This window comes from Oryzias latipes, chromosome 21 (assembly GCF_053564925.1).
Source record: "Oryzias latipes strain Hd-rR chromosome 21, Olatipes_Hd-rR_3.1".
NCBI lineage: Eukaryota > Metazoa > Chordata > Actinopteri > Beloniformes > Adrianichthyidae > Oryzias > Oryzias latipes.
The window spans coordinates 22,009,237-22,021,405 of NC_136257.1; the positions used below are offsets into that span (position 1 = coordinate 22,009,237).

Sequence of the window (12,169 nt, forward strand, 5' to 3'; positions counted from 1 at the left end):
ATATTACTCTCCTTACACATACAAAAACTATGTTTGTATAAAAAAACATCAGAGAACTTTGGCAATTGAACTCTACAATAAAACATGTCACTGACTTTATAAAGTGTAGGGGTGATCTTGATTAACCGCAGTAAAACGTTAGTAAAAAAAAAGATGTACTTTTTTCTGAATAGATAGGTATGAGTTATTACTAAGATGGTGCAGATTGATTTTGTCTGTAAAAAAAAATTGAATTCATTCCTTCGTCTTTGAGGCAGCAAAAGAACAAAACTGGTTTTGCATCTTCTTGACAGGCTATAAAAAAAAGATTCAATTAGAACAAAGTTATTAGCAGCTAACTGTCTAAAAGTGACTTTTGCCCTGAAATATGTAAAAATTCCACATACTTCCCCTTTCATATTTTTTCTGTTTTTCTTCTTTTCTCTCCTCTACAGTCGGTAGCACCTTGCTGAATTATGAAAGCAGTATCATATCTCGATTATTTTAAAATCCCAGTTGTTAGTCACCTGGGTGTGTAAAGTGTTCTCATTTGACCTATCCCCTGGGGCAGGGGTGAGGTGCAATCACAGCTGTGCTGGGGAAACTATTCTTGTGGTTCAATCTCCCAATCCCTTAATCCTGAGTGTCAAACAAGAAGGCATTGGGTCCCATTTTTATTTAGTCTTTTGTATGACCTAGTGTTAATCTGAATCTACTGCATCCCAAATTTTAGGGTGGGCTCTCTACCAGATATTGTTCAGAATTTATAAGCAGAATGTCTGAATGGCAGTCAGTCTATAAAAATACAGAGGTTAAAATATCTAGATCATAGTTCCATCTTCTTATCCACAAACCTTTTATGTGGTGATGCTGTTGGGTGACAGTGCGGAGTAGGATTATATTCTCAATCATCCGGTGCTGAGTGTAAGCATTTAAAATGAGAAAAACCACATATTAACAGAGTTTTTAAAACCCTTATTCAACTGAACAAGCTCCCAGCTTAAGTAATCAGGTTACTATTAGCATTATCAAATAACCTGGTTCATGATTTCTCATGTGAACCACCTTTCAGAACAGAACTGGAAATGCTTCAAATCAGTCCACATAGCAAAAAAAGGACTTCTCTCTGTTAACACTTCATGCAAGGCTTTGGTAAAGAGTAGGACAGTGAGGATTCAATGTGTTCACATGCTCTTAAAGACCCACCACCGTAAGTTACAGTCTGCTTTCAATCATATCACATTTAAATGTATTATCATGATTGCTATGTGTAGACCAATGGCCTAATTGATTCCATTACCATAGTAGAAACTTTGGAAATTTGGGAGGATTTCTCCCTGTACAATCAGCTTTCACCAAGAGTACATTAGTAATCTGCTACTGATACTCAGTCCATCCTTCTAGAATGGGGAAAACATTTATGAAAAGAGAGATATAATTGAAGTGAAGGAAACCTTGTTCCTCTAATACATTTGAGCTTGTAAACTACAGGAGACCCTCTCAGGGATGCCAAGTGGACCAGTGACCTTTGTGGACTATACGCCATGAAGAGCCTTCTGGAAATTCTAAGTGTCAGGTTGTCGTGGTGATTCAGGTATCTCTGTCACCGGGAGTTCTACTGCTGTCTTTGAAGTTGGTGAAGTTCCGGACACCCTGCCTATTTCACAAAGGATCTCGGACATTGAATTGCTCTTCAGTTCACCTTTTTTTTTGGCTTGGCAATATTAATATAATCCCGTAAATACATTTCAATTTATATTTTTCTTTGAAGAAGAAGCCCCTTCATCTCAGTTTCTCACCTTCATGAAATGAGGATGAGAACATGATGTATAATAATCAGCATGTCAGGTATTTTCGAATGGAAACTTGTGCTCAACAAGTTCAAACTTCATGAAAGATTGATAACGACAAGTCTACAAAGATGCACCTCAGGTGCTCTGGTGTGGGAAAATTGTTAGGCTTGCTTCACAAAACAAACACACCCATTCGTTTAACATGTATGCATAACAAATTCATACCTACCAGCTAAAGCTCTCCACTGAAACTAAAACCGGATAATTGTTTCTGTGAAAACAGAATTTTCCTTAACTGACAGTCTGAGTCAGAATCTCCAGCAGAATGTCTTCCTGTAGAAATTCTGTGTAATTTCCTATAAAAGAAGAACAGGTTCTTAAGGTAAGCAGGAGTAAAGCAATTAAGTAGCTTTTATAAACGGAAATCTTACATAAGAACAGCATCTAAAAAAAATAGTTTACTTCATCCAGTAACGCCCCAATGTCTAAAAAGCGAAAATATCGAAGGTATTAATGAGTAATGTTCTTCAAAATCAAACTGTATCACAGTTGTGGCTGTAGTATTTCTGCTCATACATTTTTTGACAAACCAAACCTTCCAAGACTATAAACACAACAAACTGAGTATATGAACAGAAATGACAAAAGCAACACCATTAAAAATGTCATATAAGTGAATGTCTTCATCCCCACACCAAACTGTTGATAAAAAATAATTACTCCCATTTTTTCAAATAATTTTTTAAACTTTATTTATATTGTTAGGAAAATATCAAAACACAGCACAGGAAGAAGAAATATTGAAATATGGTTTAAACAGTTACTTAAAAAAGAAATAACCCTTGGGATTATTTTTCATTTATGTTGATTCAAAACAAAACTTTTGATCCAAAAGATAAAGACAAATAGCATGTATGCTTTAAGCAGAAGCATGCTTAAGAAGTAAAGAAAGCTTAAAAGGCTGCAAAAATAATAGAAGAAGTCTTGTCTTAATTCATGGAAACCTTTTGTTGGAAAGGTATAACCAGTGAAAAACGGTTGAGGCAAGGTAATTACTGGAAAACAAATTAAATGTTAGGACTTCCCTCACTTGAAGTGCATTGTATTAAGTATATTTGAGAATATGAACACAATAGACCATCTACTTGTAGTGTAGGAAATTTACTAACTGAACACGTTTTCAGACTAAATGGAACATTTTAAGTTCAAAATATATATAGATAGAAAATAAAAAGTATACCTCAAGTACTCTGCCTCACTTTTAGTACAGTTGTAGTTTTGCTAAGGGTTAGAAGCAAAAGGAAAGTGTAAATTAGTTGATGGGGGGAATTTAATCCATGCAGTGCTGTAAGCATTCTTGTGCAAGTTTTCCATACTGTACTTTGTTACAAATTTTTCAAAAGTAATCTCCTACCATTTAATATTACTCTCACAAAATTTAAATCAGCAACATGAGTCCTGTATTTCTTTAAGTTACTTCATATATTATATCTACAGAAGTAAAACACAACAACACTGGAGGTAACAAATGTACCACAGGGGAGGGTGTAATGATGAAACCAAGTGAAGAACCTGAGACCTATGTGACTCAGACAAGCTAAAACAGAAAATATTGTCAAACAAAAGCTGCAAAGTGCCTAAAAAACAACCTGACAGACAGTTATGTGAACAGAAACTGGACACTTTACAAGTAACCCAGACAGCAAAGTCGCATAAAACCACTCCTGCTCCAAACTTACCTTATTTTAGCATCTATTTGAAAGCAAAAATGTCTGTTTTTCTTTCACAACAGGAAATAAATCAATGGATTAAGTTAAAGTGTTTGGGTATATGAAGGTTTACAGGAAATTGAGCTCAGTATTTTAAGTCAATTTTAATTTTGAGAGAGAAAATGGGTAAAATTATTTAAAAAAACCTGTGGTCTTACCCTTTTAGTGACATTTTTGATGGTTAGAATAGAAATACACAAGCTCCTGGATATTTTCTTTTAGTAAAATAATAATCAAAATTTATCAGCAATGTCTTGGGGTACTTTGTTAAAGAAAAAGATAATTGAGTTACCTTAAAGTTACTCCTAAATGTTTGAATGAATGCTAAATGAAGTCAATGAGTTTCAAAATATTAAATAATAATGGCCAGAAATGGTGAAAATTAAGCTTGAAAGCTCTAAGAGACCAGAACGTTTGGAAGAAATTGCATCTTTAACCCCTCTTAATGTGTTATACAAAAAACAAAACAAATAAAAACATTAAATTAAAAACCACAACAAATTTTTTTTTTAAAGAGAGTGGAAATAGTTGTGTGTGATGATTTGTCAACCACACTTTACGGCCAAATCTCACGTGCGCTCCTATTCCAGTCATTACTGTAGAGCTGCGGAGGCGGGACAGCAAAGCAGGAACACGTTGGGAGACACTTTGGTTGGAAAATATGAGGTGAGTTTACCTGCTTTTAGAAAAACAACAACAACAAGTAAACTAACAACAGGTATGAATAAACGACCTGTCGGCTACAGAAAACTAAAAATGGGTTTCAAATGTTTCTAATCGTATTACAAACCAAAAGTTAAACCTCATGAAATATAAAATGTTGCTGCAGAATTCCCTTTTTTCTCGGAGATATTTTACAAGAACTTATTGCAAACCCCCCCCGTGCAGCAGGTTTGCCATGCTGGCGCTTCTTCTCCCCCTGATTCTGACAACAGGAAGTGATGTCAGCGCAGTGGAGCAGAAGCCCAACTTTGTTCTCATGATGGTGGATGACCTCGGAATTGGGGACATAGGTTGCTATGGCAACGACACAATCAGGTAAACACTGACTGGTGCACGAAGCCCCTCATATATATCAACACTTTTCTTTAATTATTTGCACATTTAACGTGCTGCACGGTTGCAGGACTCCTAACATCGACAGACTTGCTTCAGAGGGAGTCAAACTAACCCAGCATATCGCTGCAGCTCCTCTCTGCAGCCCAAGCCGGGCAGCTTTCATGACGGGGCGTTATGCTCTTCGCTCAGGTGAGGCTTTGTGGCTGTCTAGTCAATGCAAGACTAGTTTTGCTAATCCCAAAATACATCTTCACCATCTCTATTTGATGATTTGAAATGGAAACATGTTGTTTTTTGTCTTGCATAGGAATGGCGAGCACAGGTCGCGTGCAGGTGCTGTTGTTCCTCGCAGGTTCAGGAGGACTCCCAGCCAGCGAGACAACCTTTGCCAAGAGGCTGCAGCAACAAGGATACTCCACTGGCCTAATTGGTGTGGTTTGTGGAATAAGTCTTTGCTTGTGTTTTTTTTTCCTGTTTCTTGTTGATATGTTTAGTAAAAATGATAATAAAACCTTTTATGGTTGCAGGTTGGAGAAGGCAGAAGTTATGAAATCATTTCACACTTTACAAGCATTGGCAGCACATAAAAACAATGGATTTTATTAGCAGCACGCTTTGTGTAGAACAGCCAACCGAATGTTGAAAGTCCAATCCTCTTTTGATCTATTCTAAAAGCATTTCCTGGGGTCTTTTTATTATGATCATGCCGTTTTTAGCCTAAACCAAAACATCTGTGTTGTTTTCTAGGACATAGTTTCTGCAGAGCGTCGGGAGTTTAATTAAAAATTCCCCTCTAAATTGTGGGCTGGACTGTTGGTGCGGAATAATCCCACCCCCCCTTCCCGCTTTCTGTGTATATGCTTTCCCGGCATTCTTTTTTGTCTGCGTCTGATTCACAAGAATTTGAATAAAGAAATAGTCAGAAATTCAATTTTAAGTTTTATTTTCTTTTTATACGTCCGTCATCATCAGACAAATGCCACAAGAGCATGTTAAAAACATTGAAAACACTATTTTCACTGAAGTGGGTCTTAAAACATTTTAGTACCACTGCCACAATTAATGTGGCTCTTAGAGGGTTAAGACTTTAACCCACCTTTAAAAGCACCAAAACAGATGCTGAAGTACTTTATTGTAAAATGTTTAGGTGGGCTCATATTTTTTTTTCATTGGATCTGCAGTAATCCTTGTTGCTGTTATTGTTTGTGTGCAGGTAAATGGCACTTAGGTGTAAATTGTGAATCCAGAGGGGATCACTGCCACCACCCAAACCAACATGGTTTTAGCTACTTCTATGGTCTGCCATTCACTTTGTTCAATGACTGCGTTCCCGGAGAGGGCAGAGACGTGCTGGTGGATGTCCAGCAAACACTCCAGCATCTTACTTTTTTGTTTGGAGTAGGTCTTCTCACCATGGTAGGTTTTTTTTTTGTCTTTTGTTGTTAAAAGAAATCAACACCTCAAAGTAAACTCGCTAAACACCCATCCTGCTGAGTAGTGGGATCTTTAAAGGCAAGAACTGCACACAAAAGCAAATACAAGAGATATGCTTTTGTTGCCAGACAACATAGAGGAAATTGGAAAACAAAGAGCTGTTGTGTTTTTCACCCCAAAGCGAAACAACTGAGCAATTGCTTAGACATGTGCCAAAGGGACTGAAAGAACATTGAGAACAGAAGGCTGAGTTGTGAAACTCGCAGTCACGGCAGCCTGTAAGATGTCTTCATGGTAGCACCATATTGACAGTAAAATCTGTTTATCATGTAGATAGACAAGATAATTGTGGGAAATATGTAGGAAGAAGATTGTGTGAAAGAAGTTTATTTCCTCTTTGTGTTAGCAGGAACAAACCCAACGATTTTAGATCAAACATTAACAAATAAACACAGGGGTCAATAAGAAAGATTCACTGCCAGTTTCCCAAGTGTTTCACATGGATTCAACTGAATTTTCTGACTTCATAGCAGAACACGTTGTAACAGCTGCTTTTAATAGTCGTTTTACTCTTTGGAAGGGCAAAACTGTCTTAGTGTATGATGCCACCTAGTGGTTTTTTCCAGATAACTCAAGAGTCTAACGGCACAACAGTAAACTACAATATGTATCAGTAACCCTTGTGCTATCCTAGGCAATTTAAGGAGTTGGGTCATCTAGACCCACTGGACAGTGCGCTGAACTTTTTTTCTTCAATGATTTGTGAACCTCACTGGTGTCCATGGATTACATGAAATCTTTCCACCTTTATCCACCTTTGTCATGGTAGGGAGAACACGTCAATGTAAGGGTTGGGTCATTTAAGATAGCACAAGGGGTATATAAAAAGATTAGGAGTGAAGAATATATGACACATACAACTTGAAGAAAATAAAACCCATAGAAACTGGTTCAGAATCATTTTCAGGAGATCATGCATGCCATACATGTGAGAGGCCCCACTGCAGTTTAGAGGAGCAGACACATGGGAGGTCAGGTTGGGGAGGTGGGTGCCAGGCACTCAGGGTGTAAGGGGGAGGCTGTTTGCAGGATGTGTTCTGTATTCTCTCTGTGCAGATGGTTACGTGACAGCTAATGGCCCTGTCACGTACATATTCATATATCCATTGCATAAATCCGTGGACAGGGAGAGAAACAGTGCTCTTTCTTTGTGTTCATGCTGTGAGTCCTGTTCTATTAAAAGGCATTCAGGGAAATTGATTAAGCCCGGATATCTGTATTAGAAATATTGTTAAGGAAATAAAGCTTTGGCTTGAATTGGAAACCCCCATATGTGCGCTTTCATTCCAACAGAATCTCCACGCTTCAGGAGATAATAATCAGATTATTACACAGTGAAGATCTTAATAAATATGTCAATTGTGTGTGTTTTTGCAGGTGTTCGTCCGTGTAAGCGGTCTTCTTGAGGTCAGCCTCTGGTTTCTGGTGCTGCTTTTCTTTCTTGGTTTGGTAGCAGCTGCTGTGTGGTATGTGCCCTTTGCGCTCCTGCAAACCTGGAACTGCATCATCATGAGGAACCAAGAAGTTATTGAGCAGCCCATGACAGTGGAAACACTACCCCAGAGATTGCTGGGAGAAGCACAGAATTTTATAAAAAGGTAGGGAAAAGAAAGCCTATGTTCAGTCATCCCAAACCTTTAAAAATGTTAAATGTAAAGGTAAAATGTAACTTTATTGAAGAGTTAAATGCATGGTAAAAAAAAAAATCATGATGATAAAATAAAGCCCCATATTTGTAATAATTTAGAATGGTAAAGCTGGCTGTGTCCTGTTTTCCTCTTGATGAATTCCCAATCCGACATACTGATTTTGTTTGTCACTTTATATTAAATATTCAATAAATTAAGCATTTTTAGTGTTTTACTCACCTGGACAATAGTTAATTCTTACCACAACTCCCAGACCTGTACATTAGTGGTTTTATAATAATGAAGGTGTTTTATTCATACAGAAGATTAAAGATAATTTGACTGCTGTCTTCCTTTTTTTTTTAGGAATGCTGATCATCCATTCCTCCTCTTCTTCTCTTTGGCCCACATCCACACGCCGTTGTTCAAAAGTCCAGCCTTTACTGGCAAGAGTCGCCATGGTCGCTATGGTGACAATCTGGAGGAGGTGGACTGGATCATCGGTAGTTGGAGTTTGTAAAGCAACATGTTAAGAACTGTCCAGGACCTCATGTCATTTGTTCACACGTGATACATGTTAGGTCCTAATGTTCAATTGTTTCTATTCATGAAACTCACTTCTGCAGGCAAAGTTATAGAAACTGTGGATTCTTTTGGCTTGGCCAACAACACACTGATGTATTTTACATCAGACCACGGCGGACACCTGGAGGATTCCAATGCTCACATTGGCCAAAAAGGAGGATGGAATGGAATATACAAAGGTATAAGGCTTTGTTTTTATGGGAATACAGTAATTTTAATATTAAAGTATTTTCTTTTTTGTGTTGCTTCTAGGAGGGAAGGCAATGGGGGGCTGGGAAGGAGGGATTAGGGTACCTGGAATCTTCCGTTGGCCTGGCCGTCTGGCAGCAGGAAGGGTGGTGGAAGAACCCACCAGCCTTATGGACCTGTACCCCACACTGAAGTATCTTGCTGGGGACAAAAAACCAGATAGGTATAAAGATGGAAGGCTATGCTTTTTTTCACTGTGTTCTTTCTTCCAACAGATAAACTGATTTCGTATATAAAATAAGTCTTAAGTTCTGCTAAAATTGTTCACATGAACAAAAACATTGTGTAATTTTCTACAATCATTTCTGTGGTAGTAATCAGGGTTTGTCATATCTACTCGTACTTTCTCAGAGAACTTGATGGCTACAACCTCATGCCACTGCTTGAAGGAAAAGCTGCGCGATCACAACACGAATTCATGTTCCATTACTGTGGCATCTACCTCAATGCAGTACGCTGGCACCCCCCTGGCAGTAAGTTTGCACATGTAGTCCCTCACATTCACATCTTTGATTTTTACGTATTTAGGAATAGTCGTTCTGAGAAAGATCAAAACCTGTCACTTTTGTGATGCATTATTACAGACTTCCACAGATACAGAGTTTTCATTCAGTTTTTCATGGACTGTAGAGGCATTATAAAAAAAAAAAAATATATATGTTCACCTGCTTCTGCAAAATTTATTGTCGCTTTTTCATTTTGGTTTCAGTGTCTGCAGAGTCTGATTTAGATTTTGCATCAACTAATATGAATATATTACAGAAGTCTAAATGTTTATTCCAGATTGATCTAATATAATTCAGCAGGGTTTTAAAAGTTTAAAAGATTTTAAAATCTATAAATGTGTGGAATGCCTTTTGCACTTGTGCATTAGTGACTTTTCCCAAATTCATGTAACAGATCTTGTTTGTATTTAGATAGAAATGCACCTGTTTTATAAGAGACAGAAACATTTCTTGACTGCTGCTTCATTTTCATTCATGTTTTCATTTTATATTCATTTCATATTCTTGAAGATTTCTGCTTTTTGACATAATCCTACAAAATAAATAGATCAAATTATTTATTCATAGAAATGGATTAAGGTAATTCTTAAAAACACTTCTTTGAAAACACTTTTTTGTAGGTAAGAATTTTGGGCAAACATCAGTTTTTTTGTGATTTCAACTCCAGCTTTGCGAGCAAACGTCTGTTTTGCAAAGCTTTTGGTTACTTGACATTGTATGGAGTTGTGTCCTATCAGTTATAAGTCATTTTGTTGTATTTATTTGAACTCAGTTAAAATAAAGCTGCTGTGTCATGTCTTGTTAATATAAATTGCAAGTCAAATTTGATTTGACTGTCTTGACTTAATGAAAGAATGTCCTCCAGGTTTGGCTGGTTCTCAGGATGATTTGAAAGTTTTATCATCGCATTTGCAGATCTTCTTACGTATTTGTTGATATCACTGCCTCCTAACCCGATAAACTGGTTTTTAATATGTGTGTGTGTTTAATTCAGGTGATTCAGTCTTCAAAGTGCACTTCTTCACCCCAAACTTCTCTCCACCTGGAGCTGGTGGATGCTATGACACAAAGGTTTGCCTTTGCCATGGTGAGCACGTGACGCACCACAACCCTCCGCTCCTGTTTGATCTTTTCCATGACCCCTCGGAGTCCCGCCCCCTGACTCCAGATACTGAACCTCGTTATGCTGAAGTCCTTGAGCGGACTGCCAAAGCCGTAATGAGACATAGGAGCACTCTTCCACAAGAAGTGACATCCGCCGACGATGCTTCAAAGGCCAGCACAGATGTGCACAACGTTCAGAACCAAATGACTTGGGAAAAGATTCTCTGGAGACCCTGGCTGCAGCCCTGCTGTGGGACTTTTCCATTCTGTGGGTGCAAAGAGGATGCAGCTATTTATGAGAGCACAACAGCATAGGTTTTTAATCATATCTTTTACAAATCAGGGATTTTGTTTTACTAGTAAATTCAATCTATTTTACTTATAAAGCACTTTATGACTGAGGAACCAAAGTGCTGTACAGGTTAACAGAAGTAAACACAAAAAATAAATACCGGTAATATATTTCCCCTAAAAGGTTTGATTATTGAATGATTAAAACAACTCCATCTGGTTTTTTTTGTTAATGTGCTAATCTTCAGTACACAAAATGACGTATTAGTCTTAACTATAGTCTGGCTAACTAAGGAAAATAAGGTAATACTATTTTTAAAACAAATTACAAATACAATGTATAATAGATCTTTATTTATCATTGTCACACGTATAATGAAATTAAGAAAATGAAACTGAGGTGGGGTGAAGTTAGACCAAATCAATGAAAGATACAGGAGTATTTACTATTTACTGCACATTGGAAAGAAAAGAGGTCAGAAAAGTGTTTAATGTCAAACTCATGCTACAGAATCTTCACACAGTTCTGACCACGGTAGACATTTTACCGAAATAGCAAAGAAAAGAAAAGAAACTGCATTATTATAGAAAAGTATATTTCTTATACTATATTTTCAAAAAGGCCATACGCTTGCTTCAGCCCTCTTGTTTTTTTTTCTTCTTCAAACAGCAGACAGTGTCTGCTTTCTTTTATCTGCAGCAGATCAATAAATGGCTCAATGTTAGAAGAGAGATATACTTCGTATTGCTGGTTAAAAAAACCACACCATTTTAAAAGTCATTATTGTTGTACAAAGTATTGATTAAGCAAAATGTGAAAAACATTACCGGTTGTTATTCTTTAAGCTCGCTGTGTTTTTCTTTGATGTTTTATTGTGCAGGGCTGCCATACATCTTTTAAGACATATAAATAATTCTTAACCTTCACACAAAATCTCTGATCAATCTTTGTTCTTTTAACTAAATGTTGCTTTTTTAAATGTATAAACATTTTTTTTCTGAGATCCTCAGCACTGTCATACTCATTATCACATCTTGATTTTTTTTCTTTTTTTCCTATATCCTACCAGCAATCCCACACAATAATACTACTGTCACCATGTAGAACTGTTGGGATAAGCTTGAAATGAGTTTCCTTGTGGTTATTTATTTTGAAATATCTGAAGAAAGGAAAAAATCTCTTGATTCTCTTAAGTTTTATCATTATTAAAAGCGATTTTATAATGAGCCAATAGTTGTTCATATAAAAAGATTCTCAATATTTATAATAAAATATATGTTTTTATGCATCAGAGACTGAAGTACTATTGTGTTTTAGGGCAGTCACATTACAAAGGTATAAAAAACCAAATTTACCAGTTAACTAATAAAGACTCTGACTTTTCCAGTGTTAAGTATATAAAGTAAGCAATAGGGATGTAACAGTACATCTTCTTCATAATTGGATCGGGTCATGTTTTTTTTCCGGTTCAATTTATGATTTTATGATATGATTAGAAAACAACAACAAAAAATTCAGAAAAATATTTTTTTTAATTTGTTAATAAATGATTTCACAATGGAGAAAAACCCTTTCAGTGGTCTCATATAACCTTGGTGTATTATATTAAAATGATAAATAAATTCTTCTTACACATGCGCTTGACACTTTCAATATAAACATACTGGCATGCAGTTGGCATATAATAATACACTTTCCCCAAGATTCGGTT

At 36.7% G+C, this 12,169-nt stretch overlaps 1 protein-coding gene across 2 annotated transcripts; it reads left to right on the forward strand.

The window, feature by feature from the left end:
• Positions 1 to 4,075: 4,075 nt before the first annotated feature.
• arsh (arylsulfatase H) lies at positions 4,076 to 11,745 on the forward strand. 2 transcript variants are annotated; one of them, XM_011489673.4, is made up of 11 exons: positions 4,076 to 4,207; positions 4,430 to 4,579; positions 4,668 to 4,789; positions 4,908 to 5,030; positions 5,814 to 6,016; positions 7,472 to 7,692; positions 8,089 to 8,225; positions 8,349 to 8,486; positions 8,560 to 8,719; positions 8,908 to 9,029; positions 10,057 to 11,745. In XM_011489673.4, exons 1-11 carry the CDS (start codon positions 4,203 to 4,205, stop codon positions 10,479 to 10,481), a joined length of 1,806 nt encoding a protein of 601 aa, XP_011487975.1. In that variant the 5' UTR covers positions 4,076 to 4,202; the 3' UTR covers positions 10,482 to 11,745. The 2 variants fall into 2 exon arrangements, with proteins under 2 accessions (XP_011487975.1, XP_004081913.2); XM_004081865.5 differs by having other exon boundaries at positions 4,113 to 4,207; positions 4,433 to 4,579.
• The last annotated feature ends 424 nt before the right edge of the window (positions 11,746 to 12,169 follow it).